The sequence below is a fragment of the Plectropomus leopardus genome, chromosome 20, assembly GCF_008729295.1.
Source record: "Plectropomus leopardus isolate mb chromosome 20, YSFRI_Pleo_2.0, whole genome shotgun sequence".
Lineage (NCBI taxonomy): Eukaryota > Metazoa > Chordata > Actinopteri > Perciformes > Serranidae > Plectropomus > Plectropomus leopardus.
Window position 1 is genome coordinate 27,586,594 of NC_056482.1, and position 24,660 is coordinate 27,611,253.

The 24,660-nt window shown below is 37.9% G+C and overlaps 1 protein-coding gene across 1 annotated transcript; it reads left to right on the plus strand.

Annotated features, from left to right (window-relative positions):
• Positions 1–141: 141 nt before the first annotated feature.
• On the plus strand, positions 142–22,489 carry lhx5 (LIM homeobox 5). The gene is made up of 5 exons (XM_042509091.1): positions 142–314; positions 2,861–3,084; positions 5,105–5,382; positions 11,010–11,175; positions 22,066–22,489. The coding sequence occupies exons 1-5, from the start codon at positions 142–144 to the stop codon at positions 22,413–22,415; spliced, it is 1,191 nt and encodes a 396-aa protein (XP_042365025.1). The 3' UTR covers positions 22,416–22,489.
• Positions 22,490–24,660: the final 2,171 nt, after the last annotated feature.

Below are 24,660 nucleotides of genomic sequence, written 5' to 3' on the forward strand. Positions count from 1 at the left end.
AAAAACGGGAGGTTCGTCCACTTTTCGCCTGACAGCAAAAACCTCCCCGGAGCCAAGACGTTGTTCCGCGTAGGTTGCCCCAGTCCGAGCAGCGCAGTCCGTGTGGGAAGGTCGGCACTCGGCGTCCTGCAGGCCGGAGACATGATGGTCCACTGTGCCGGCTGCGAACGGCCCATCCTGGACCGGTTCCTCCTCAACGTGCTGGACCGAGCCTGGCACGCCAAGTGCGTCCAGTGCTGCGAGTGCAACTGCAACCTCACCGAGAAGTGCTTCTCCAGGGACGGCAAGCTCTATTGCAAAATGGACTTTTTCAGGTAACAGAGGGTCAGAGTTCTGCGCTCTGATTAATCTCCACGACAATATGCACCGCATTTTATCAACAGGGGAATATTTTTATGGGTGCAATATTGAGGAAAAATGTAGGGAAGTAAAAGAAAAATATTAGTTATAATAATGTGGCCCACAAAGTCAAGCCTGAGCTTAAATTCTGTGTGCACAGAGGTCAAAAAATACAAAACATACACTGTAAAATGTTTTACAGTTAACTAATAGCTGATTTCACAGTAAGTGAAGTTTTATTTTTTCAGTTATTTATTATAAAATATTTGTTGCATCCTCTAAAATCCTGGAAATAATTTACAGCATATTTGCCACTGTTATTTTCAGGATTTTACAGGATATAACTGTGATATTTCATAATAAATTGCTGCAAAAATCATATAGTGATACAGATACAAATATGTTGTGATTATTTCCAAGATTTTACAGGATGTAAGTGCAATATTTCACAACAAATTACTCTAAAATGATGTAGTTGATATGGGTGCAGAGATGCTGTGATTATTTTCAAGACTTTACAGGATGTAACTGCATAGTATTTCACAATAAATTAGTCAAAATGAGAACTTACTGTAAAAGTAATGCAACTAGTACAGCCAGTAATTTAATGTAAATGTACAGCCAAACATTTCACAATGAATCTTTATCACTGTATCATTTTTAACAGTAATTTATTATGAAATATTACAGTTACGTTCTCAAAAATCCTGGAAATAATTAACAGTGCAGTTTACATGTAAAATAAATGTAATACTATAAAATATACAATTTGAATTCCTCTCTAAGATGAAATATTTGAAATATATAATATGGCCTTCATTATCGGGCCTCCACAATAAAACAACAACCACAAAAAAACTGTAATATTATTCTACAGCCACGTGCAATCTGTGCTTTTTATTTTTTTAAATGTATTTTCCGGCTCCAGACAACACTTTCCCAAACAGCCATTAGGCTATTAACCGGTTCACAATCCCCAAAAAGTGTCCCAGGTAATTGAGTGATAAGTGAAGCCCTTGTTTGTCCCGTCGCACTCTCTTAGCATCATTTTCATTTGTATGTGTCAGTTATTTTCCCCCAAATTGTCTAATGACATGTAAGACACATTAGCCTTTTGTCCGGACGCGCTATTATTGGCCTCGCGCGGCCTTGGCCATCATATTACCGCAGGTCCCATCAAGCGGTGGATTTAAATGGCCGAGCCATTAGCCAGGCGAAACAGTAATCACCCTAATATGTCCATTTGTTGTGTAAGTAGAGTTGTGCCCTTTTCGCTGGGGGAGGCTCCGTCCATGCATGTGAAAGGAGGGACGGCGGAGCGATACCGGTGCAAATGGGGAGACAAGGCGACATTAGTGTTAAAACAATGGTGCACAAAAGGAGCGCTTGTTTGCAGCCGGGGGGCTTAACGCGACCCCCGATAGGCCCGAGGGGGACATCCAGGTAGGAGCAGGCCCCGCGTGAGCCTCATCTTAATAAAACTTCACCTGACAAACACTTAAAAAAATAAAAATAACATAATTCAGGTGTTTTCTTTCACCTTTTCTCCGACGTGGAATTACAAAACCACTTTTTTTCCCTTTTTGACAAATCATTATGGGAATTTATTTTTGGGGTTATTTGTGTATCAAATTGATGAGTCTTCCCACTCGGTGTTTAAGCGGGTGAATATGGATTAAGAGAAGATTTTCACGCTAAGATGCTCCCACTCTGCTTAATCCCATAATATATCCGAGGCTACAATGTGTTGATTGTCACTAATACGTTTTGCGTGGGGTTATTGTCAGAGCACCTCCATCAAAAATAATGAGCGCGCGGGGGTTTTTGGCTCAGAAAAAAAAAACACAAAATCAGATTTTGTGTGTGTGTGTGTGTGTGTGTGAGAGAGAGAGAGAGAGGGAGAGAGAGAACGGTCTTCGCCGCCAATATTAATACTTCCAGTCAGTTGTATAGAGACAAAAATATGCTTTTGTTTATTGTGATAATTGTTTGCTAATTACTCAATACGAACTATAACAATGTTTTTTTTTTTGATTTTAGTGATAAAGTAAGAGTAGTGGTATTATTGTTATTATTATCAATTATTATTATCATCATCATCATTGTTATTATTATTTTGTCCCAGGTTCTTTTTAACTGGTATTTTAAGTCCTACAAAATGCAAGAAATCCCAAATGCAATTTTAAAAATTACAATACATTAGAAGTGATCTTTTTCTTTAGTATATATTGACTTCTATTAATGATATGTGTTTACATGCAATATTAACTACAGGTAAACAATGCTTTAATTAATTATTCCTGTTGAACTGTTATGATAATAATTATACATTTTATTATTGCTGATATGCACATGTGTAGGTTTTGGATCATAATTATAATATGCATGTTTTGTTGGCCTAACGAGCATTTGCAAGTTTTTATTTTTAAATGTGGAGTTAAACAGAATGTAATTTAATAATTCTTTTTTTTTTTAAATGGAAATAATAATTAAAATAATAATTTTTTTGGATTTCGTGCAGGCGGTTTGGAACTAAATGCGCGGGCTGTCTGCAGGGAATCTCGCCAAGCGACCTGGTCCGCAAAGCCCGCAGCAAGGTGTTTCACCTGAACTGCTTCACCTGCATGGTGTGTAACAAGCAGCTGTCCACGGGAGAGGAGCTCTACGTGATAGACGAGAACAAGTTCGTGTGCAAAGAAGATTACATGAGCTCCGGGGCCATCAAGGAAGTCAACTTGAACTCAGGTAATCAGCGCGAAAATAATCATCCCTAATTTGTGTTTTTGTCAAAAATACACCGTCTTGTGGGTAAATAAACAAATGCATATATGATAAATAACCGGCCTGTGAATGCACAAAAGAAAGAAAGCGGAGGGTGGAGGCTTTAAATGTAGCGCAGGATTCAGTTTTTGTTGCAGCAGTCCGTGGAGAGCATTTCACAACAACCTTGTCAGATGAATGGTTTCAATATTTACCTCCACAGGACAATGGCTTTCTATTATTGTATTGGATCCGCTGGGGATGAGTATGTTAGTGTGGCCGTGTGTTCCCGCTGTCTATTCAGCCTTGTGAGAACAGAAACCCCACTCCACAGCTCCACACTGCCACGCTGCCTTCTTATATGCGTCTTATACATTATGTTAATTTGCATACAGTATGTGCGATTTATTTTCAGCACAGGTGAGGATTTCTGTGAATTTATGCGTTTTTTAGCTATAAAATCTGCAAATAGGCAAATACATTTTAAGAAAGACAATTAAAAGAAGCAAACATGTCATTCAAGTGCGTTTTTGTGAGATTTCAACCTTGTACAAAGCTCATGAGGACACATAGCCCAATGTCACACTCTTGCTCCTTTCTTAGATAGATTTGAGTGTTAATTTGCATATATGTGATTTATTTGCAGCACAGGTGAGGATTTCTGTGAATATATGCGTTTTTTAGCTCTAAAAATCTGCAAATAAGCAAATGCATTTTTTTAAAAAAGACAGTTGCATGGGAAAAAGGTGCAGAAATATCATGCAGGTTCATTTATTGACAGATTTCAAGTCTATTCAACCTTATAGAAAGCTCATGAGGACACATGCCCCACTTTGCACATCCTGTGTTCTGACACTCTTATGCATTTTAGTGTTAATTTGCATACATATGTGCGATTTATTTGCAGCATTGATGATGGTTTATGTGAATTTGTGCCTTTTTTGATATAAAATCTGCAGATAAACTTATGCATTTTAAAGAAGAAGGAATAAAATGTGCAAAAATATCATCCAAGTGCGTTTTTTTTGAAAGATTTCAGGTCTATACAGCCTTACAGAAGCCTCATTAAGACAAAACTCCACTTCACACCTCCAAAGATATGCACTGACAATGCCACGCTCGCTTGTATGCATGTTATACTTAAATATGTAAATTTGAATGCATATGTGTGGTTTACTTGTGGCACAGGTGAGACTTTCTGGGAATGTGAGGTTTTTTTTAGCTGTAAAATATACAAAAGGGAAAATGCATTTTTAATAAGACAGTTGCATGTTGAAAACGGTGAAAAAATGTCATGCAGGTGCGTTTTTTTGTGAGATTTCAGGTCTATTCAGCTTTCTAGAAACCTCATGAGGACATAAACCCCACTCCCCATGCAGCTCCACAGCCTATGCTCTGACACTGCCACATTCACTTTTTTATAGGCTACCTATGGTGTTAATTTGCGTGCGATTTATTTGCAGCACAGGTGTGGATTTCTGTGAATTTAAGCGTTTTTAGCAGTATCAAATGCAAATAAGAAAATGCATTCTTAAAATGACAGTTGCATGGAAAAAAAGGTTCAAAAATCTGATGCAGGTGCGGTTTTTTGTGGGATTCCAGGTGTTTTCAGCCTTATAGAAAGTGCACGAGGACACAAACCCCACCTCCCAGCTCCACAGACACTACCACATTGACCTTTTACATGCATTTTATATATAGTGTTAATTTGCATGCAGATGTGCGATTTTTTTTGCAGCACAGGTGAGGATTTCTGTGAATTTATGCGTTTCTAGCTGTAAAATCTGCAAATAAGCAAATGCATTTTTAAAAAAAGACAGCTGCATGGGTGAAAAAGGTGCAAAAATGTCATGCAGGTGCGTTTTTTGACAGACTTCAGTCACATATTTTGGATGCATATCGCCGCTCTGCAGGCCTAATTAAAGCCCCCCTCCTCCTCCTCCTCTTCCTCCTCCTCCCTGACATTTCAGATCGTGACCTTCCTCTTGTTTGTTTCCCCCCTCAGTGTCGTCGTGTACAGATAGGAGTTTATCGCCGGATCTGCAGGACCCGATGCAGGACGACATAAAAGAGACGGACAATTCAACGTCCTCAGATAAGGAAACGAACAATATTGAGAACGAGGAGCAGAACTCGGGGACCAAAAGGCGGGGGCCCCGGACCACCATCAAGGCCAAGCAGCTGGAAACGTTAAAGGCCGCGTTTGTCGCCACACCGAAACCGACCCGGCACATCCGGGAACAGCTGGCCCAGGAGACGGGACTAAACATGCGGGTGATCCAGGTGAGAGCAGCTGTTTGCGGGGGGCTGAGGGGGGAGAGAGGGGGAGGCTTTGTGCGGTGAGGAGGGGAGGGTCTTCTGCGCAGACAAAGACAAATTAGAGACGAATGACGGATTATAAATCAGTGAAATTACTTGTTAATTTCGCAGAGATTTTAATTGAAGTTCTCGTCATCCGTTAGAGAAATGTCACAACATGATGTGCTCTATTAGCAGCATACAGATCCACGCTGGAGTCGTCCTCCACTCATTGCTCCATTTTATGGATTTTTTTCAAATAATAGTGAAAGAAAAAGACTTGCAACCTAACAGTAACTGTCTGTACACGTGACAAAGACATGCATTTGTCAGATTACATTTTTGCATTTGACCTATAGTTTAACAGTCACGTGAAAGCAGTGTGTTGCCTAAAATGACATTTATATTCTCACAGAGCAATGCAACCCCCAATTCATCAATTTTTGTTATTTAAAATAGACACAATTATATTTTTATTTTGTTTCATTTTTAACTTTTTGGAATGATCACACAGTTTGATGCCTCTATTTATTTATTTTAATAATTTAAATAAATAATGAGGTAAATAATATACATTAATAACATAAAAACAATTTTAAAAACAAAATAATGCAATAATATGACATTAAATTAATAAATAATAAATATAAAATTGTAATAATAATTTCCATCAGGTGGTTTTGCTTACAATCTCATTCCAACCTTACAATCTCATTCCAACAAACACACACACACACACACACATTTTATTTTTTAATTGAATGTGGCTCTTAAAAATAATATATTTAAAATGATAATAATTTATTCCTGTTGTCAAGGGCGAAGTTTTCCTTTCATCCTTGGGGGAGAGACTTATGAAACGGGTTTTGGGGGTCCTATGCAAATGAAAAATTGAGCATCAAACTAAACTTTCTGCAATTTCATGTTTTTTGCACCAATTTGTGCCTTTTTTGCAACAATTTATGGTGTAAATGTCTTCGGTTTAGTCAAAATAAACATCTACTTCCATGTTTTTGTTTGAGGGACACAAATATCAAGGGGAGACATGTCCCCTGAGTCCCCCCTGAAATCTACACCTATGCCTATAATAATTACATGTGCCTCCATATATCTGCAGGCGTTCATTTCTGCTCTGAAATTAAGATCTAGTAATCCAATTCACCGATGCATGGATATAACAAATACTATGTTTTTTTTAAAGAATATCATTTATTTTGTGCAGGCAGCGGTTTATTTCAGTAATCAAATGTGCTGCACAGCCGTGAAATTAGGAAAAGGTTGGTCTTGTTTTTGCCAAAGGCGAGAGGAACCCCACACGCAAACAGTGTTTTGCGGTACAACACGAGCTGTTTGGACCTCTTTTCTCTGTCTGTCTTTTCACCCTCAAACACAGATACACACACACGCGCGCGCACACACACACACACACTGTGTCTGGGTGCAGACTGTGTCAGGATGATTAGCACCATCTCTGCCAACTGTGATGTGGCTTTTTGTGCACTCACTGTAATTATCGCTGATTTCACAGATTTACATACCACCCTCCCCTTTCCCACCTCTCTGCTCTTACTCACTTCCAGCCGCTTCCCACTGCTTATTACAGCCGACCATCTATATCATACACTGCATGTGTGTGTGCATCAACAGAGCTCAATCAAACAGTCAATAAATCAATCAATTAATCAGGCAGTCCCTCCTCAGCCTGTGATCCCCCCCACCACCCCCTTGTGTGTTGCTCGGAGCCAAAATGGAGGCTCTGTTTCGTCATCCTCCTGCTTGTTCGCAGTGTGTTAAATACCACTGCTCTCAGCACGGGGAGCCCTGTGAGCCACGCTGCTTCTCCAGCATGTGTATGTAATCCCTAAGCAACGCTCTCTCGAGGGGAGCGAGAGCATTTCCATAAAAATGTACCCTACAGTTAGACGATTGTTCTCAATAAGCAGGTGTCGCCTTTGCCGCTGGAGCACATAGAACAGAGCCTAAGTGGTTTTAGGTGTTTTTGTGTGCGTGTGTGTGTGTGTTTTTGTTAATCTGCAGCACAGTGGGATTTTGCCTCTGGTGTCGCCCGGCTGGGGTGAGCATACATCATTATGCAGCAGTGATGCAAAGGCGAAACAAGATGTGTTATGTGCTTATAATGCAGACATTCTTCCATATGGCGCGGAGTGAAATCCTCCTTTGTTCCTCTCCAAAGACAGTTTATCTAACGTCACCGATAAGCCTTTTTACACTCTGATTTGTAGCTTCCGCTGTTTATTCAAACTTGCACTCAGGTGCATGAGGTTGTGTTAGGGGTGCATTTGCTTTTCATCCTTATTTTACAGCAAGAAAATGTGTTTTTTCTGCTTCTAGTTTAGAAATCACTTAATTTATTCTCTCATAGATAAGACGATTAATTTCAAACAGAGCATCTTTATACTTTTCCTCTTTTCTGACTTTGGTACTTTGTGATTTCCAGAGGTATTTTAAGCTTTAAATCACAGGCACAAAAAGTCTCTTGTAAGGTGACACTCCAGGTGAATAGGGTCAAATTTTTAACCAAAATATGCCATCATGAAACCAGTTTAATAAATACATTAAGACAGTCATTTTTTGCATTATAGCTTCTTTGTTTAATTATGCAAATGAGGCATTATCTAGTTAAATATCCGCTTTTTTGCATAACTTTGTTTTTGTTGATTAGGATCCCCATTAGCTTCTGTTTTAGACACTATTGCTGTAAAAACATGGCAAAATTGTAACAGCAATGTACAGTTTTCCAAGAGTACAGTAAATACTGTAAATCTTTATGCATTTTGGAGCCAGTATTACATTGTAAACCTTAAATTCTACTGCAAAATACTGTGATAAACTTGATGTTAAAATGTATGTGTGCACACCCTCAATACTTTACACTACTGTTACTTTACAGTAGTGACGCTGTAAAGTAACAGTAGGATGCTGACAACTACAGCTGCTAGTAGTTTACAGTAATTTTACAGAAAAGTTTTTTTTTTAGAGTTTAGCTAATCTTCCTGGGGTCTCCATTATTTTCATAAAGAATATTTCAGTTATTAGATTACATAAATACACATAACACAACAGTCATACTCACAGTACTTCAGAAAATACTTTCAACATACATAAGAGAATCATTTTTGCTGTGTTTTAATGTATACAATGTTCTATAAATAAGATTTTGAATGATATATATGTGCAAACCACACTGTAAAAACCTTCAGAATATAAACTGGAATAAAACAGGGAAGTTTGGTGTTTGTGAGTGCTCCTGAAGGGAAGATTTTTGGCTCAGAGTATGAGGAAAAAACTAGTTTCATACATTTTTAGACCAAAAATAAGACAAATAGGGTTAAATTTTTAATTAATGTATATCACTTTACTTACAGTGAGACAATTATTTCTCTGTATTGCAAGTTTTCTGAAATAATGTGCATGTGGTGCATTATCTTGATATATATGTGGTATTAATTATACATTTCCAGAGCAGAAATGTAAACATTAGATGATGCCAGATTCAAAATTGGATATGGAAATTGTGATGACTTTTGGATATTTCTTTTTATCATTCCATAAATCAGCAAATTCTGTCAACAGGCATTAATAAGTCATTTTTCGCCATGTTTTTCTGTGAAAAATGTATATAAATGAACAAACTTCTTTGTCAAAACCTTGAGAATATTGATAGGAGTTTGGAGGGAAGTTTAGATTATGTAAGTGCTGCTAAAGTTGAAGTTTTTGGCTCAGAGTACTAAAGAAAACCCTCATTTTGCCTTTAAAAATATGAATTGTAAAAATGTATACATTTTTAGACCAAAAATAAGACATTCCAGTTGTTTACTTACCGTAAAACATTTGTTTTTTGTATTGCAGGTTTTCTAAAATGTGATGTTAATGATAGAAACAAGCATTATCTAGTCAAATATGCTCTGTTTTGCACACATTGGATGAAGCCAGGTATTTTTGATATCCCCTTTCATCGTCTATAAATCAGAAATTACTGTCAACAGCCATTAAAAGATCATGTTTGCCATGTTTTTAGGGTATAAAAAAACAAATATAAACAACCCCCTCTGTGAAAACCTTAAGAGTCTAGATAGGAATAAATCTGGGAAGTGTGGATTGTCTAAGTACTACTGAAGTTGAGATTTGTGGCTCAGAGTGAGGTATTTTGGGAAAATGGCCTTGTATTGATGGATATGTATTGTAAAATTACATACACTTTAAGCCCAAAAATACGACACTGCAGGTGAATAGAGTAACGTGTTAAACTAAAATATATCAGCATGAAGATTCCCAGTTGGATACTTACAGTTAGGATATTATTATTTGTATTCAAAGTTTTCTGAAATTTTATCTTTAAATATGCAAATTAGGCATTATGTAGTTTGCTATCCACCTTTTGCATACATTTACAAAGCTATATATGTGTGTGTGTGTGTGTCTGTGTGTGTGTGTTTATTTTGGATGTTACATTGAAAGATTTTCATGCTACATTTGGTTAGTATTAACTTTCTGTGAAATGTAACTGCATTTTTAATGGTTTAATAGTGTTAATTAAACTTAAACTCAATTGTTTAAAGCCATTTTAATGCTGATATTAAGAATTTAAACCTTTTCCTTGATTAATCGACTAGTTGTTCTACTAGTTGGTCTACAAAATATCAGAAAATTGTGAAAAATGTCTATCAATGTCTCCCAAAGTATAAGATATTCAGTTTACTGTCATAGAAGAGTAAAAAAAAAAAGAATATATTCACGTGTAATAAGCTAAAATCAGAGAAGTTTGACTTTTATTTTGGAAAAAAAAAATATACTCAAGCCAGTTAATCGATCATCAAAATTGTTGCCAGATAATTTAGTAGCCTACGACTAATCGATTAATCATTGCAGCTCTAATGAAAAGAGGCCAAAAGAATTTGTCGTACAGTAAATACAGGTGAGAATAGTCACAGAGCTGTCAGAGATTTGGGATAATTAGAAACCAGAAGCAAATATGTTAAGTCTTTTATAAGAATTTTTAAAAAACATTTTTAGGGCTATCTTCAGGTTATTTTTTTTAAACCCTTTATTCAGCATTTAATGCACACATGTAACCAAATATGAAGTCAGCAAAGTGATTATATTGGAAAAAAAGTAAGAAACAGGCAACAAAAATGAACATAAAGATACATAAAAAGAAAAAAAACAAAAACGAGAAGAAAAAGAAATTAAAACAAACAAAAAAAACAAATAAATCGAGCCTTGATTGTTTGGGTTTAGCTACATTTCATGTAAGAGTTTTGCAGGATGGGTTTGGTTTGGTGTTATTAATTCTTTCATTGATTAAAAGCTTCAATCTATAAATAAAACCCGGATCTGAGTTCTGCTTCGAACACAAACTCTGTATCAGTGAGCATGAAATTGAATAAATCAGTGAAATCACCTCAAACGATCAGGATTCAAATGAAACACATTAATTTGTTTCCAGTTCTGTCGGTTGTGTTCGATGCGACAGACTGAATCTTGTCGTGAGTGTGATCAGAGTGACAATCTGCAGCGACCGGACTTGAACTTTTTGTGTGACGCAGCTCAAAATCCCCTTTTTTTAACCGCGTCTTTTTGGTTCGACGCAGGTTTGGTTCCAGAACAGAAGATCCAAAGAGCGGCGGATGAAGCAGCTGAGTGCTCTTGGGGCCCGGCGGCACGCCTTCTTCAGGGGCCCGAGGAGGATGAGGCCCCTGGGAGGCAGGCTGGAGGATCCGGATATTTTAGGACCCGGGGCCTACGGATACTACGGAGGTAAGAAAAAAGCTTGTTATAGCACATGCAGAGTCAACTTATGCAAATTTCACGCACATTCCTCCTTTTATTTGCCTCTTTGCATCACCTCTTGCAACACTGACATGAAATTTTGGGCTTTATTTTGTGCAACAGATGTATAATCTGCATCCTAGTTTCCATCACATCAAAACGTGATCTTGTGCAACTTGTTTAAAACATTCAGCAGAACCAGCACAGCTGATAGTTACAGTCAGGCTGCAGGAGGATTACATACGTACATAAACACTGTTCTTTATCTGCTGCTTGGTTTTGTGAGATTCTTGTGTCTCTCTGCAACAGAAAACGTGTCACTCTTAAGTTTTAATGATGATAAAAATGTGTCTTATAGCCTTTTACACGTTACAGCATTTGATATGAAAAAAACATCTCTTTGCTCACCTCTTGGGCGTCATTCTCTTTCTGACAAGTTGCTAATTTCCTCCTTGAAAATAAATCTGCTACATCTTCCCTAAATTGTTAAGGTTAAATAAAAGGGAATGTAACACATTAGAGATGATTCATTAAAAGTAGTTTTGATTATTTTTTGAAGTGTTGAAGGAGAAAAAAGCTTTGCAGTTATGAGGAGAAAACAATCTTAAGTTTGAAAAGAGAATTATTCTCTTTAAGACAAACAGTGCAGCTCTTAGGGACTGTTCTGTACTTGTCAGAGTAACTGGGTGGCTGGGGGCGTGGCTTATTTATTTTTTGTATCATGACCCTCCCCAGAGCTGCAGATGTTTTTCCTTGAGCCTCCCTGAGTGACCTGGGAAAACGCGTGGCCCTCCATCCACCATAAAAAACTGTATCTCACAGTTTCTCTGATAATTGGTGTGATTTTGTAGTTTTTTGAAGAAAAAAATGCCTTTCGAACCCACTTGCTGGTGTTGGAAATCTGAGGGTTTTTAAAATAAATAAGGGAAATCAGCTTTACGTATTAAGTGCGATGTAATGAAGTAAGGTATGTACATTTTTTAATATAAAAAAATGTAATTGTATTAGGCAGGAGATAAATTCGCTTCGTGTCAGCTGTGCACGTCCTCAAACATTAACACGACATGGACGCGAGGTGCAGTTTGTGTTTAAACAGCGGGGGCAGTGTGGAGGCAGAGCGGATGTGACGGAGTAAATACAGCAGCAGGTACTATAAAAACAAGTACTTCCTATTGTCTGGACCCTCACCGCTGTCGCCTTAATATGATGGCAACCTCCTCGAGTGTCGTCTGTTGTTTACATCGCACTCGTCCGGTATTCGTATACAGCCTGAGCTCGCGTGTGCCCTCTAGAGGTTCCCTCCAGTAACACGTATCGTGTATCGGCCAGTTTATATACAAAAACTACATCTACATCAACTACAACTATATCTCTGGTCCTTATCGCCAACACTGCCGTCCTTCAGAGGCTTTAGATGGCTACATTTTACAGCTAGAGTGATGATACTCGTTTGGCTAAAAAACGGAAAACCTCCAGATATCTGAATGAAAATACGTTCTGTGGGTTCTCCTGAGTCTCCTCTTTACAGACGTGTCACTTTATGCCAGTCCCATGCAGCTTTGGGCAACAACCATGCAGTTTTTTTGCATGCAGTGTAAATATGTTATTTTTGCTTACTGTATTTGAATATTTCTGCATATTGGGGTCCCTAAACTGAGCGCACAGGTGAAGCTAATCAGACTGACGACCGCCCGAAAACGCATCCCCAAAGCTGGTGAGGGACTATTTTGTGGACCTCAAAAGTCTTTTGAAATAACAAAATAATGAAACTGTAAACATGTGATTAATCATCTCAATTTTTAAAAAAATCGCCATGAAATAAATACAATATACGCCCAATATATGAATCGCCGTAAAAAATAATCGCTGTAAAATAAATACAACATAGATAGATGCATAACAGTTTAGGAAAGTAATGGTTTGATAGCCCTAAAGTAAATACAAAATATGGTCATTTAAAGTTGAATCAAAAAGCAAATCTCCCCCAGTGCAGAGCTTTTTTAAGCATCCTACCCCCCCCCCCCATAAATAATGAACAGTCCCTTAATAATAATAATAATAATGATAATAAACATCAGTAGGAGAGTAATAAAGCATCTTAATTCTTTTTTGGCAATGGTTTATAAATGAATTTAAAGAAGAAATCCATCATTATAATATTTTTTGTGTATTTTATAATAATAATGATAAAAATAACAATAAGGAAACTTCATTTAGAAATCGCTTTTCAAAACAAAGGTACAAAGTTCTTTACAAGGCTCATCCCAGATTTAAAACAATGCAGGATTTTAGTAAAATAAATCAGGCAATTTCAAGAAAAACAGTAACAAAGTTGGCAGCTTTGTGCCCTAAAGATTGCACTGAGGTATATAAAATCAGAATAAAACTAAAATAAAAGAAAACAATACCTGATGGTAGTTGTATAACCTTTATGGGCCAAGCAGCTCAATGTGTTGCGTTCACTGTTGCAAAAACGATTTGTTGCAGCTTAGAAACCCTTCAAAAAGTGCTGAAAATTAACATTTGACGCTGGCAAATATTAATCGCTATTAAATAGTTTCTTCCCGTTGACTTGTGGAGATGAGGAGTTTGTTGTTCTCCACGTGTGAGAATGAACCGCTGATAAAACGATAAGCTGTTTTCTTTACACTGTCTTTTCCAATCACGTGTGCTGCAGCACACAGTGATCTGCAGGTAAAGACTCCTCCGAATCGATATTCCTTTAAAAAAATCTAATAAATAAACGCTTGTCAAGACCACTTGAGTGAAAAAAAAAAAAGCGGGGTATTAAAGCCTCACTTGGTTGCCTGGATCAAGAAAACATTGTTTCGAGACAATGGCAGGTGAGCAGCGTGCAACAACAACACGCTAACAATGGCTCCACAGTGAACCGCGGGAATAAATCAGATGCACCTGTCATGTATATCAGCGGTTTGTTTTTCACGGACAGTCTCAGAGACGCCGTTTCTATACAGCTCCTGCACATCCACCTGAAGGGCCCGGGCATTCAGGATACAATAAACTGGAGCCGTCAAGGCTGCGATGCAAGGGAGTGGGAGGGGAGAAACAGGACAAAACCTCCATCCCTCGCTCTCTTGCTTTCTTTGCACGCTGCTTTTCACACCCTTTTGTGCCGCCGCCGCCGCCGCCGCCGCAGCAGCACAGGCCGGTCTGCTCGCCTTTATCTGAGCTCGCTGCTTCCTTACGCTCCTCTGCTCGCAGGGAGGAATCTGTGTGCGGTGGGTCTGCGTGCGTGAGTGTAATTATAGTTCCCTGAATCCCCACACCCACCCACCCCCCGCCACACACACGCTCCACAGCTTGTTGTTTATCCTCAAGGTCGGCCAAACTAGCAGGGGCCCGTTTGTGACATCAAATAATTAGCTTGTTTGTGAAAGTCGTGTCAAATCTCATCGTTTCTTCCTCCTGATGATTTCCAAATAAATGCAGCTATTTCCTAATTCCCTGTAACCTGCGAGCTCCAGATTCGGCGTGTTTACACTGAAACAGGAGCGGAGTGGAGAAACGCTGGTGCAACATCTGGGGCAGCGGGGTGAAGTCTGCCATCAATCTCAGTTCAAGGCGAGGCTGAAAACAGGATGGTTTTAATGTTATTGAGGGAATCTGGAGCAGACGGGGAGCTGGGATGTGAATTTGGGAGGAGAATATGGAAGCAGGGAGAAGCAGGTGGAGGTTCGTTAATGCATGCAAACGGTGTGTGAAGTAATTGGCTTCGTGTGGAGCCGATGGATCTCTTATAAACTGTTCAGAGAGTATTTTTTTCTGATGAATAACTCAAGAAATATATTTTTTTGGAACAGTACGTCAACTGAAAACGCATCTGTCTTATTTCCCATCCAAGTCATCGTTCCTTTGAAACTGTGGCTATTTTAGGGTGTTTTTAGGATTTTAAGACATTTCTGGGATTTTAAAATGTTTCTAAGATTTTAGTACATTTCAAGATCTAGGTTGTTTCTAGGATTTAAGGATATTTCTTGGATTTTTAGGCTGTTTTTAGGATTTAAGACATTTTTAAGATTATAGGATGTTTCTAGGATTTTAGGACATTTCAATGATTTTAGAATATTTCCAGGGTTTAGGGTGTTTTTAGCAATTCTAGGATTTTGGGGGCATTACTGGGATTTTCTGATATTTTAAGATATGGGATCATTTCTGAGATTGTAGGACATTTCTAGGTTAATACGATGTTTCTACAATTTTAACACATTTCTAGGATTTTAGGATGTTTCTAAGATTTAGGATGTTTTCTAGGATTCTAGGATGTTAAGATTTTAGGACATTTTTAAGAGTTTTAGGGTTTTCGTTTTTAGAATTTAATGGGGCCAGATTTTGCCCGCGGGGCATATGTTGAGTGTCACTTTTTTATTATTATTATTATACTTGTTTTTTATATGCAGTAAACAAAAGAGCACGAGTCTGAGCTGAGCTAACTGCTTACTAGTTGCATTTTCATATTTAGTATCGACGTCCTCATTTTACTCGAGGTAAGAAATTGATTTTCCCAAAAACGATTAGAGTTGAGCAGTGCAGCTGTTCCAGGCTCATACTGTACATTTACAGTGTAGAGCTGCTCTGAGAAACTGTGAGAGGAGCTCAGCTGCTGGTCGCTTTGTGATGTCCAAATTTGTCCTGGACGGATCTCAAAGTGGTTTGGCAGTCAGGATTGGATTCGTGTGTGCGACGCTTGGAAACAATAACGGGTCGGCTCACCCGCTTTATGAAAAAATACAAAATCGCCTTGCTTGTTGCATTACCTCGAGGTACTTTGGCCTCCTTTCCAAGATGAAGAAGGCAAATGGGATTTAATTTTTGGTGCTTACAGCATTTTAAACAGCTTCACTCTTACTCTGGTTTCACATAAACATCATTGGAACCACAGGAGAACTATTCCTCATAAAAACTGTCCACAGTGAAGTTATTAAATATCCAGAAAACAGGGACATTGTTTGTGGAAATGCCTCTTACTGTTGATTTTTTTAAATTCAAATGTTCAAAGCTGTGAGCACCAGAAACAAAGGTTGCATCATCTCCCCTGCATTAGGGTGGAGGCAGAAATCCCAGAGACAAATATCTTAAAAACCTTGGAATATTAATACAAAAGCATAGCTAGATATAATTTATGGTAGGTAACAAAACCTGTTGGGGGTCTTTTGGGTTGTTTTTTTTGCAGCTCTCTAAATCTTTATTATGTAATTTCCAATATTTAAGATAAGGCGTTGGACAATGTGAAAATTTCCAATAATTCTGTCCAAAATAACTGTAGTTTTATGATATTTAGACTATTGGAAATGTTTTTAGGTTCAGTATTGGTTGAAATTCAACTTGGTTGCTAAGACTTGCATGTTGGGCAATGTTCGTAATTAGCATGAAAAAGCTAAGTAAGTTAAAAAAAAAAAACAAAAAACAGAAATGGCTATATTAGTGCTTATGATTAACTTAGAAAGTTGATCTAAGGGTCTGAAGTCCACGTTTTTTGTCAGAAATCCACCTGTTACCTGTTAAAAACTGACATGTCTGCATGAAATGCAGTGATGTTTGATTAAGGTCTTGAGGCTGGTGCATTTGCAGCAGATTTTTGCAGAGTCGATGTTATTGTTTGTAGCCCGGCAGTCTCTTTGGGAGCTGCGATACTCCCGATAATCCTGATCATAATAATTCCTTCTTTTGTTTGTTTTTTTTTGTTTTTTTTTCCCAATGTGCAATAAAACTGCATATGTTCTCATTCTTTCAAGATACATTGTGAGACTCAGTAAATTCATGAATAATTAATGTCACTGTGTCAGAGGTGTGAATGTGAATATACCTGGAGACATCAAACATTATTTAGGGGCCTGCACGGTGCTGAAACCTCTCAGAGGTGTAAACATGTCAGTCAGCGTTAGAAGTGTTGAATATTTGTAAATCCGACTGTGTGCTGGAGATTTTCAGTGAAAGCAAGGAATTTGTGTTTTATTCTGTCATTAACATGCCAGTTCCTGCTGCAGCACTTTGAGGCAAACGCCACGAGAACGCTGAAATATTTTTAGACGAGAAATTCATCAGTCATGAATCCAGCTTTGCTCAAATATTGCAGAGAAAGCGAGTTTTAAACCTGGAATTTGAGTCTCAATATACCATATAATACACAGTGTTTAATATTCAGCATTGATTTCTTATTCAGTGCCGTCACTGTGATGTGTAACTTCATACTTTTGTCCATTTTTTAAAATCTGTTTTTCATTCTTAATTACAAAGGTGGACACAGATGTTTCTGAGTTAATTTTCTAAATAATCTTGAGTTATGTGCACTGTCTGTCAGAGAGGTGTTGGTTTGCTTTATTTTGAAAACATGGGAAAAAGGCAATGACCAACTTAGTAAGATACGTCATGCAACGTGCAAAAAAATAGTAAAAGGTGGAAAGAAAAATGACCTGAAAAAGAAAGAGAGAGAGAGAGAGAGAGAGAGAGAGAGAGAGAGAGAAATTATTTTTAGCCAAAAAAAAAGACAGGATTTAGAATTAATATGATTATGAGTTTAAGATTATTTTATAGAAATTAAGTCTTTTTAGCACTTCTTTTCAGGTCTTTTCCATGTTTGTTTTTTCTCTCCAAAATTTTAGGTAGTTTTCTTGTAATTTTAACTAATTTCTTGACAGTATTTTGGGCAATTTCTTGCACAGTTACTTCTTTTTATGTTCTTGTAAGAAATTGGACCAATTTGCTGAATTTTCAAAGGGTTTAAGTTAAGTTAATGCTCCAAAAAAGAAGTTTTAACAACAATTTCTACTAATTAATACAGTTTCTGTTAAGGATAAACTATAATACTACCCTCTAAACACACAAATACTCAAATATTAAGCATATCCATAGTATAACAGACCAGTATATGTACATAAAACAAATATGCAAATGTGTTTGTCATAGTATTCAGAATGCAGGGAGGTAGAAAAAGAATAAAATGCAAATTTGCCACGTGCAAAAATAAGATGTGGACATTTTTCCACGTGCAGATTATTGAAGAGCAAACAGTGCAGTTTGTTGGGACAGAAACTGTTTTCTGTTAGACGGAGATGAGGTGTTGCACAGAGTTTTTGCTTGATGTTGTTGTTGTTTTTAGCAGTCTGAAGCAGCTGTTGCTCCTGTTTGGTGCATGTGGATATTTGCATTGAATATACAGCTGAGCAGAGATCTCCCTAATGATTTGCTGACATGTAAGCAGGCATAATGTGTTTTGATAGAGAGGTGCGTGTGATGGTGTGATGCTGTAATGATGACGTTAGAGAGGCGTAAACCTGACACGAGTACGACTGACTCCACTTCTGTGAAAAGCTGTTGATGATCCAACACTGAATGTGGATACAGATACGTAAATAAAAGTAAAAATGGCTTTAATTGAGATGGAAACATTTGAAACTGGTGCTCAGAGGAGCAATAAAGCCAACAACTAATTGCAGAATATTCTGAGAATCGATTAATATTTTTTGTCATTTTTTAATGCTGTGCATTGTCTAGTTTGAGCTTCTCAAATGTGCAGATTTTCTACCTCTCTTGTTTATATTACTGTGAATTGAATGTCTTTGAATTTTGGACTGTTGGTTGAACAAAACAGGCAAAGTAAAGACGCCACCTTGGACTTCTGGACATTGTGATGGACATCTTGCACTATTTTCTGATGTTTCAGAGACCAAACGAATAATCAGTTCTTCAAGACAACAATTGTCAAATTTACTGTATGAAACCTAAGAAATCTGTCTTAGTTTCTTTCTAAAACAAGGGAAGAGGGAGACAGAGCGATGACAGAAGAAATGACCCAAAATTATCAAGAAATTAGCAAAAAGTCCAAGAAAATTACCTTAAAATTGGTTTAAAAAACAAACTAACTAACAATAGTTTAAAATGAAAAAAGAAAAAAAAGGTCATTTTGAATATGTAAGTGAAAGTTATGAATATTGTTTTTCCCTGTTTTTTTGTTGTTTTTTTGTTTTTTCTAAATCTACTAATTTCTATGATAATAATTTAATCTAAATTATTTGAAAGATATTGCACCAATATGCTCAAAGGTTTAAATAATTGTGACGGGCGTCTGAAAGCAACGCAAGAAAAGTAATGTTGATCCGGGTTTCAAAGGGTTACTTGATAATGAAAATAATTGTTTACTGCAGCCTTAGCTGGATTGCATGCTGGGAATAATGGAGCGTGATCTGTGAAACTCAGGAAATAGCCACAGCCCAGTGAGGTAGAGGAGAGGGATGTTGCTGGAAGCTGCATCTGACATGACGGAGAGAGAGAGAGAGAGATGCAGCCGACAGGAGCTGGCAGGGCTGCAGGGAGGCTGGAAACCTCATTTTGGAGTTCCTCATCCAGATCCAGAAGTTTCAGCAGGGGAATCCATCGAGGTGCACGCATGGCTGCGAGCTGAATGAGTGAGGGAGATGAATGCAGTGTGTAAAAGGCGAGAGAACTGAGGTAGAGAGGTGTGGAGTTGTTTATACACTCAAATGAGGCTGTTGGAGACCGGTTGGTTGGAAATTGGACATGATCAATTTCACCACTTAGGTGGAGGTGGAGGTGTGTGTAAGGTGGCTGTGGGGAACTGTAAACGCTTTTATGGAAAGTATCCTCATTCTGCAGTTTGTATGATGTCTAACGAATTAGCAACCTACGAATTAGAGTCCGTAGCAGTTAGGAAAGTTTAGGAAAAGAATCACGGTTGGGAATCGACAAGTTATATACAATAAAACTTCAAATAAAAGCTTAGTCCCAAATAAACCCCCACTCCCTTTTACAAGTCGGGTGTGGCGACACATTTTGACAAATGTCTCATTTAGAGGCTCGGTCTGGTTACCATGAAGTTCATTTTTCATAGAAGTTTTATGATGTATAAAACCTGCTGGAGTCAAAGTTATGTAGCTGCTTTGATTGCACATGCAAATATTCATATATATGTTTGAACTTTTGTCAAAATCGACATATTACACGCAATGTTAGCTTGGTAAGATTCTCCACAATTCAGCCATTCAGGTAATTTTAGTGACACCATGAGCGCCAAAGAAGATGGTATCTTTTCATAGTAAACAAGAGAGATGGGGAAAAAAGAGACAATATATGACAAGCAAGAAAAGATTTTTTTGGTAAATATGACTTACATGATGATAAGAATATTTGCCAATTAATTTGCTAATCAATCGACAAGTTGTTTTAGCTGCACTTGCGTACTTTCATATTGTTTGTGTGCAAAAATCCCAATTTATAAAGTAATCTAATAATAGTAGTGCAATGAAAAGTGCAATATTTCCCTCTGAAGTGTAGTGGAGTAAAAGTAGAAAGTGGCACGAGATTAAAATATTCAAGTAATGTAAAAGTTCCCTAGATTTGTACTTGAGTAGAGTACTTTTGTAAATTACATCCAGCTCTGGTGGATAGTAACTGAAATTTTAGTAATTGGGATCAATAGACCAAGTATTGTAGTATTTCTTTAGCCCTGAAATTTAATAATCTAGTCATTATAATTGCTCTAAAACTAAATGATATTCATGCATTTTTTAAATGTTTCTCAAATATAAAACTTACATGTCCTTGCACTGGGTAACAATTTGTAGCCTGTGAAAACGAGATGTTTTTCTCTTATCTTTGTCAGAGTGCTCTTGACCACATTTTTTTACCTAAGAGAAAAGCAAAAATAAGAAAACACTGGTGAATCCCCAAAATCAGTGGGTTCTAAGAAAATAAGAACAAATCATAGCTGTGAAAAAATGAGACAAAATGTGTTTGTATATAGTTTCTTGCATGAGGCCCATCATGAACTTAATGTAAAGTTACCAAGTTTGAGTTTAGGATAGTGAAATTATGAAGGTAAGATTTAGGTTTTGCATACATTAGGTATAGGAAGGTTAAGTTACGTACGTCATAATTGAGCATCGTCAAGTTACGTGTTTAATATTAAGTTAAAACAACTCAAAGTTCACTTGGTTTCACAGAGGACACAAACACTGGTCTTATGGGTGATAGTCCCATGTTTGTTTGACACATTAACCCCCCTAACTTTCCTTCTAAAATGCACTTTCGCTCTTTATACTACTTTCGTCTTCACTTCCATCATTCACTCACAAGCTTCACATTGACGTGGGTTATATATAAGACTTCTGGTGCAATACTTTCCGTAGATATATGTGCAAACAGTGCATGAGATCAGTCAGTTTAACCCTCTCCCTTATCGCACTAAAATCAAGCTTTAAAAAATGTATATCATTAATATTATTTTCTTCTTTCACTGAGTTAATTTTTTTAACCAACATCAGTCCTAATCATACATAGCAAATATTCATTAATTTTCAGAATTTTCCCCCTTTAAATACCAGGTTTTTGTCATAATACCACTATGTTTTTAGATGAAAAAAATATATATATTTTCAGTATACTACATGCAAAGTAGATTTTTTTTTTATTTTCACAGCCTGGGATTTGTAATGATTGTGACAGTGCACCTTGTGGAAATAGCATGTATTTATTCCATATGCCGAATATGATAAAAATTGCGTAATCTGGTAGAAAATAGTAAAATGACTAATTTGCTTTGATGGCTGTGGGATCAAAAATGTCAGTTTGAATGGGTTTCACTGGAGCATTTTTTGACCTGAACAGTCTGAGTGTAACTATTTAGTTTCCACAGCGTATTTTAGACTTATTGTAGAAGCTGAACTGGAAAACTCCAAGATTAAACAAAAATACACAAAATTGCCAAAATGTATGCCATATGCACGAACATCGCCAAAATGATCAAAAAATGAAAAGTGTGTAAAATGTGCCAAATTAGAGTTAAAGCATATTAAAGTATTTGATATAACGTCTAACCCCGTGTATTCTCCTGCCCCTCCGCAGAGTACCAAGGTGACTATTACGGACCAGGAAGTAACTACGACTTCTTCCCCCACGGCCCTCCATCCTCACAGGCTCAGTCTCCAGCCGAGTCCCCCTACATCCTGGGCTCTGGCCCCGGAGCCATGGAGGGGTCGGGCCACCACCCTTCAGACGACCAAAGGTTCACGGACATGATCTCCCATGCGGAAACCCCCAGTCCGGAGCCGGGCTTACCGAGCTCCCTGCAGCCTGTCCAAGGGGAGGCGTACGGGGGCGGACCCAGTCCTCCTTTCTCCTTGGCTAGTAACTCCAGCTACAGCGCTCCCATGTCCCACCAAGGCCCGGAGATGGGAGAGAGCACAGCCTGGTAAAGGACGCACCACAGGGACCGCTCGTGGGCTGAATGTCGGCCTAGATAATTCAGGAGACGAATAAAAAAAAAAAAGTGGGGTGAAAATAAATTTTTACAGAGGACTTTTTAAAAATCACAGACTGATTTTCACAAGAATGGGACAGCCTGCTGGAAAAAGTAATATTTGCTGCCCGGTACACACTCCAAAGCATATCCCTTCCTGGATTACCGGACTTGAATTATTTAAAGACAAAAAGAAATTTGCGATTCGACCCAGCAAAAATGCTTCTCGCCTTCCCCTTGATGTTAACGAAGGTATCTTAGGAACACGTTAGGGAGACATGCCAAAGGGGACATCTCTAGTTCTTTTCATTTCACCACATTTTTCTTTCTTTCTTTTTTTTTTAAATGTTGCTTCAAAGCAATATTAGTTTTCTTTCATTCTGTTCATCGCTAAGTTACCACACGACCCTCATAAAGACAAAGGACCAGGTTATAATACACGCTTTAATATTCATATACAGACAGATATGTGGTGATCAAGGCACGAAAACACCGCTTTAAACGTTCAAACTGTAAGACAATATGTCAGATCAAAAGCTGCTTCCTGATAGAACCCACACACACACACACACACACACGCACACACACACACACACACACCTCTGGCATTGACTTTCTCCAGCACACATCTCAGCTTTAAGTCCCTTAATGCACAAAAAGCGTTCATGATCATAGCTCAAAAGAAGGATGTCTATACCATTATTCAAAACACGGACACAATTATACAGACACTTGTGCTCACTCAAGCACGCACACACACACACACGCTCACACACACGCTTGCACACACACAAATCTTACACCCATCCAGCCGGCCCTGATAGTTCTGCTCTGCAGACTGCTTCACCTGACCTTCCTTTTGTTACTGTCCCTTTTAAAAAACATGTTTTAATGGAAATGATTTTCAAAAGAACATTGAACCCATAATGGAGAATCTACTTCAACAGCTGAGGTCTCCTTCCTCTAAAGAGACAAAACAAAAGAAGGGGCAGACAACATCTGTGACATTACCACTGTCTGCTCTGAAGCACTCATTGCCATCTAGTGGCCTTAAGACACACTGAATTAAAAAATCAGCTCAAAGCAGCCGCAGCAGCGTCCGGCTGTGTGTATGCGAACATCTACGGAGGACAAATTCTTGTTTTTTTTTCTTCTCTCCTCTAAATAATGACAATAGATAATTCTGCAGATTCAGGGCCAAGTGTCATCAGGGCTCCAATTTGAAAAGTCAGCCTTTGTGGGAATTCATGAAAAGAAACAATATTTCCATACTCTCCCCTTAATAACTGCCTCTGAAAGGAGACACACAAACCAAGTTAGCTGATATTTTTCGACACAAAACTGCCCGTAATTCCTCATTTTAATTTCAGATAGTCTTTCAGCCATTCTCTGCCTCATCGACACGTTTTAAACCGAACACATCAGACACCCGTAACGCTGTTTGTCCACAATGAGTTACTTGAAATATTGTTTTTTAATTCGCGTTTCCTTTGGACATTGTACACGATCTAGAGAGAATGTGTCTTATTTCTGATGTATTGAGGTATTCTTGGATACAAAAGTGTGTGTGTGTGTGTGTGTGTGTGTGTGTGTGTGTGTGTGTGTGTGTGTGTGTGTGAGTGCTTGGGGGTATGCGTGCTCATGTGCGTATGCATTTAAGGGGGGGAAAGGGGGCAAGGCTGTATTATTTCTATGTAAATAGCACTGGTAATAAAACCTTCTCTTACAACTTGAAGAACTGGCTGTCTTCTTCACCATAATCACACAGTCGAATTTCCATTTTCTTCTTTTTGTGGTCGTGGGAAGTAACTCAATTTATTTAAAAGTACAAATACTGCGCTAAAGTGCAATTTTACGCCAATTTTCTATTTTTGCACAAAGTATTGCAACTTCTACACCTCACTGTAGTCACTACCTTTTTTGCATATTAAAAACAAAACATATGAGTAGCTCATGAAATATGTTGCATTTTTATAAAATAAAACTTTATTTACCTAACAGTAAATTAGGGTGGCAGTGATTTATCAGTTTAAATGTATACGATGGCGTGAAAGTTGACGGTAGGCTTGTGAAGTATGTAATATTTCATACCTTTATACCCTCCCTAAATTTCGGTGGGGTATATGGTATTTGACAGTAAAAGTGTGTGGCGCCACCCCCACCCCTCCCATGGCAAGTGCACTACTTACTTTCAGCATTTA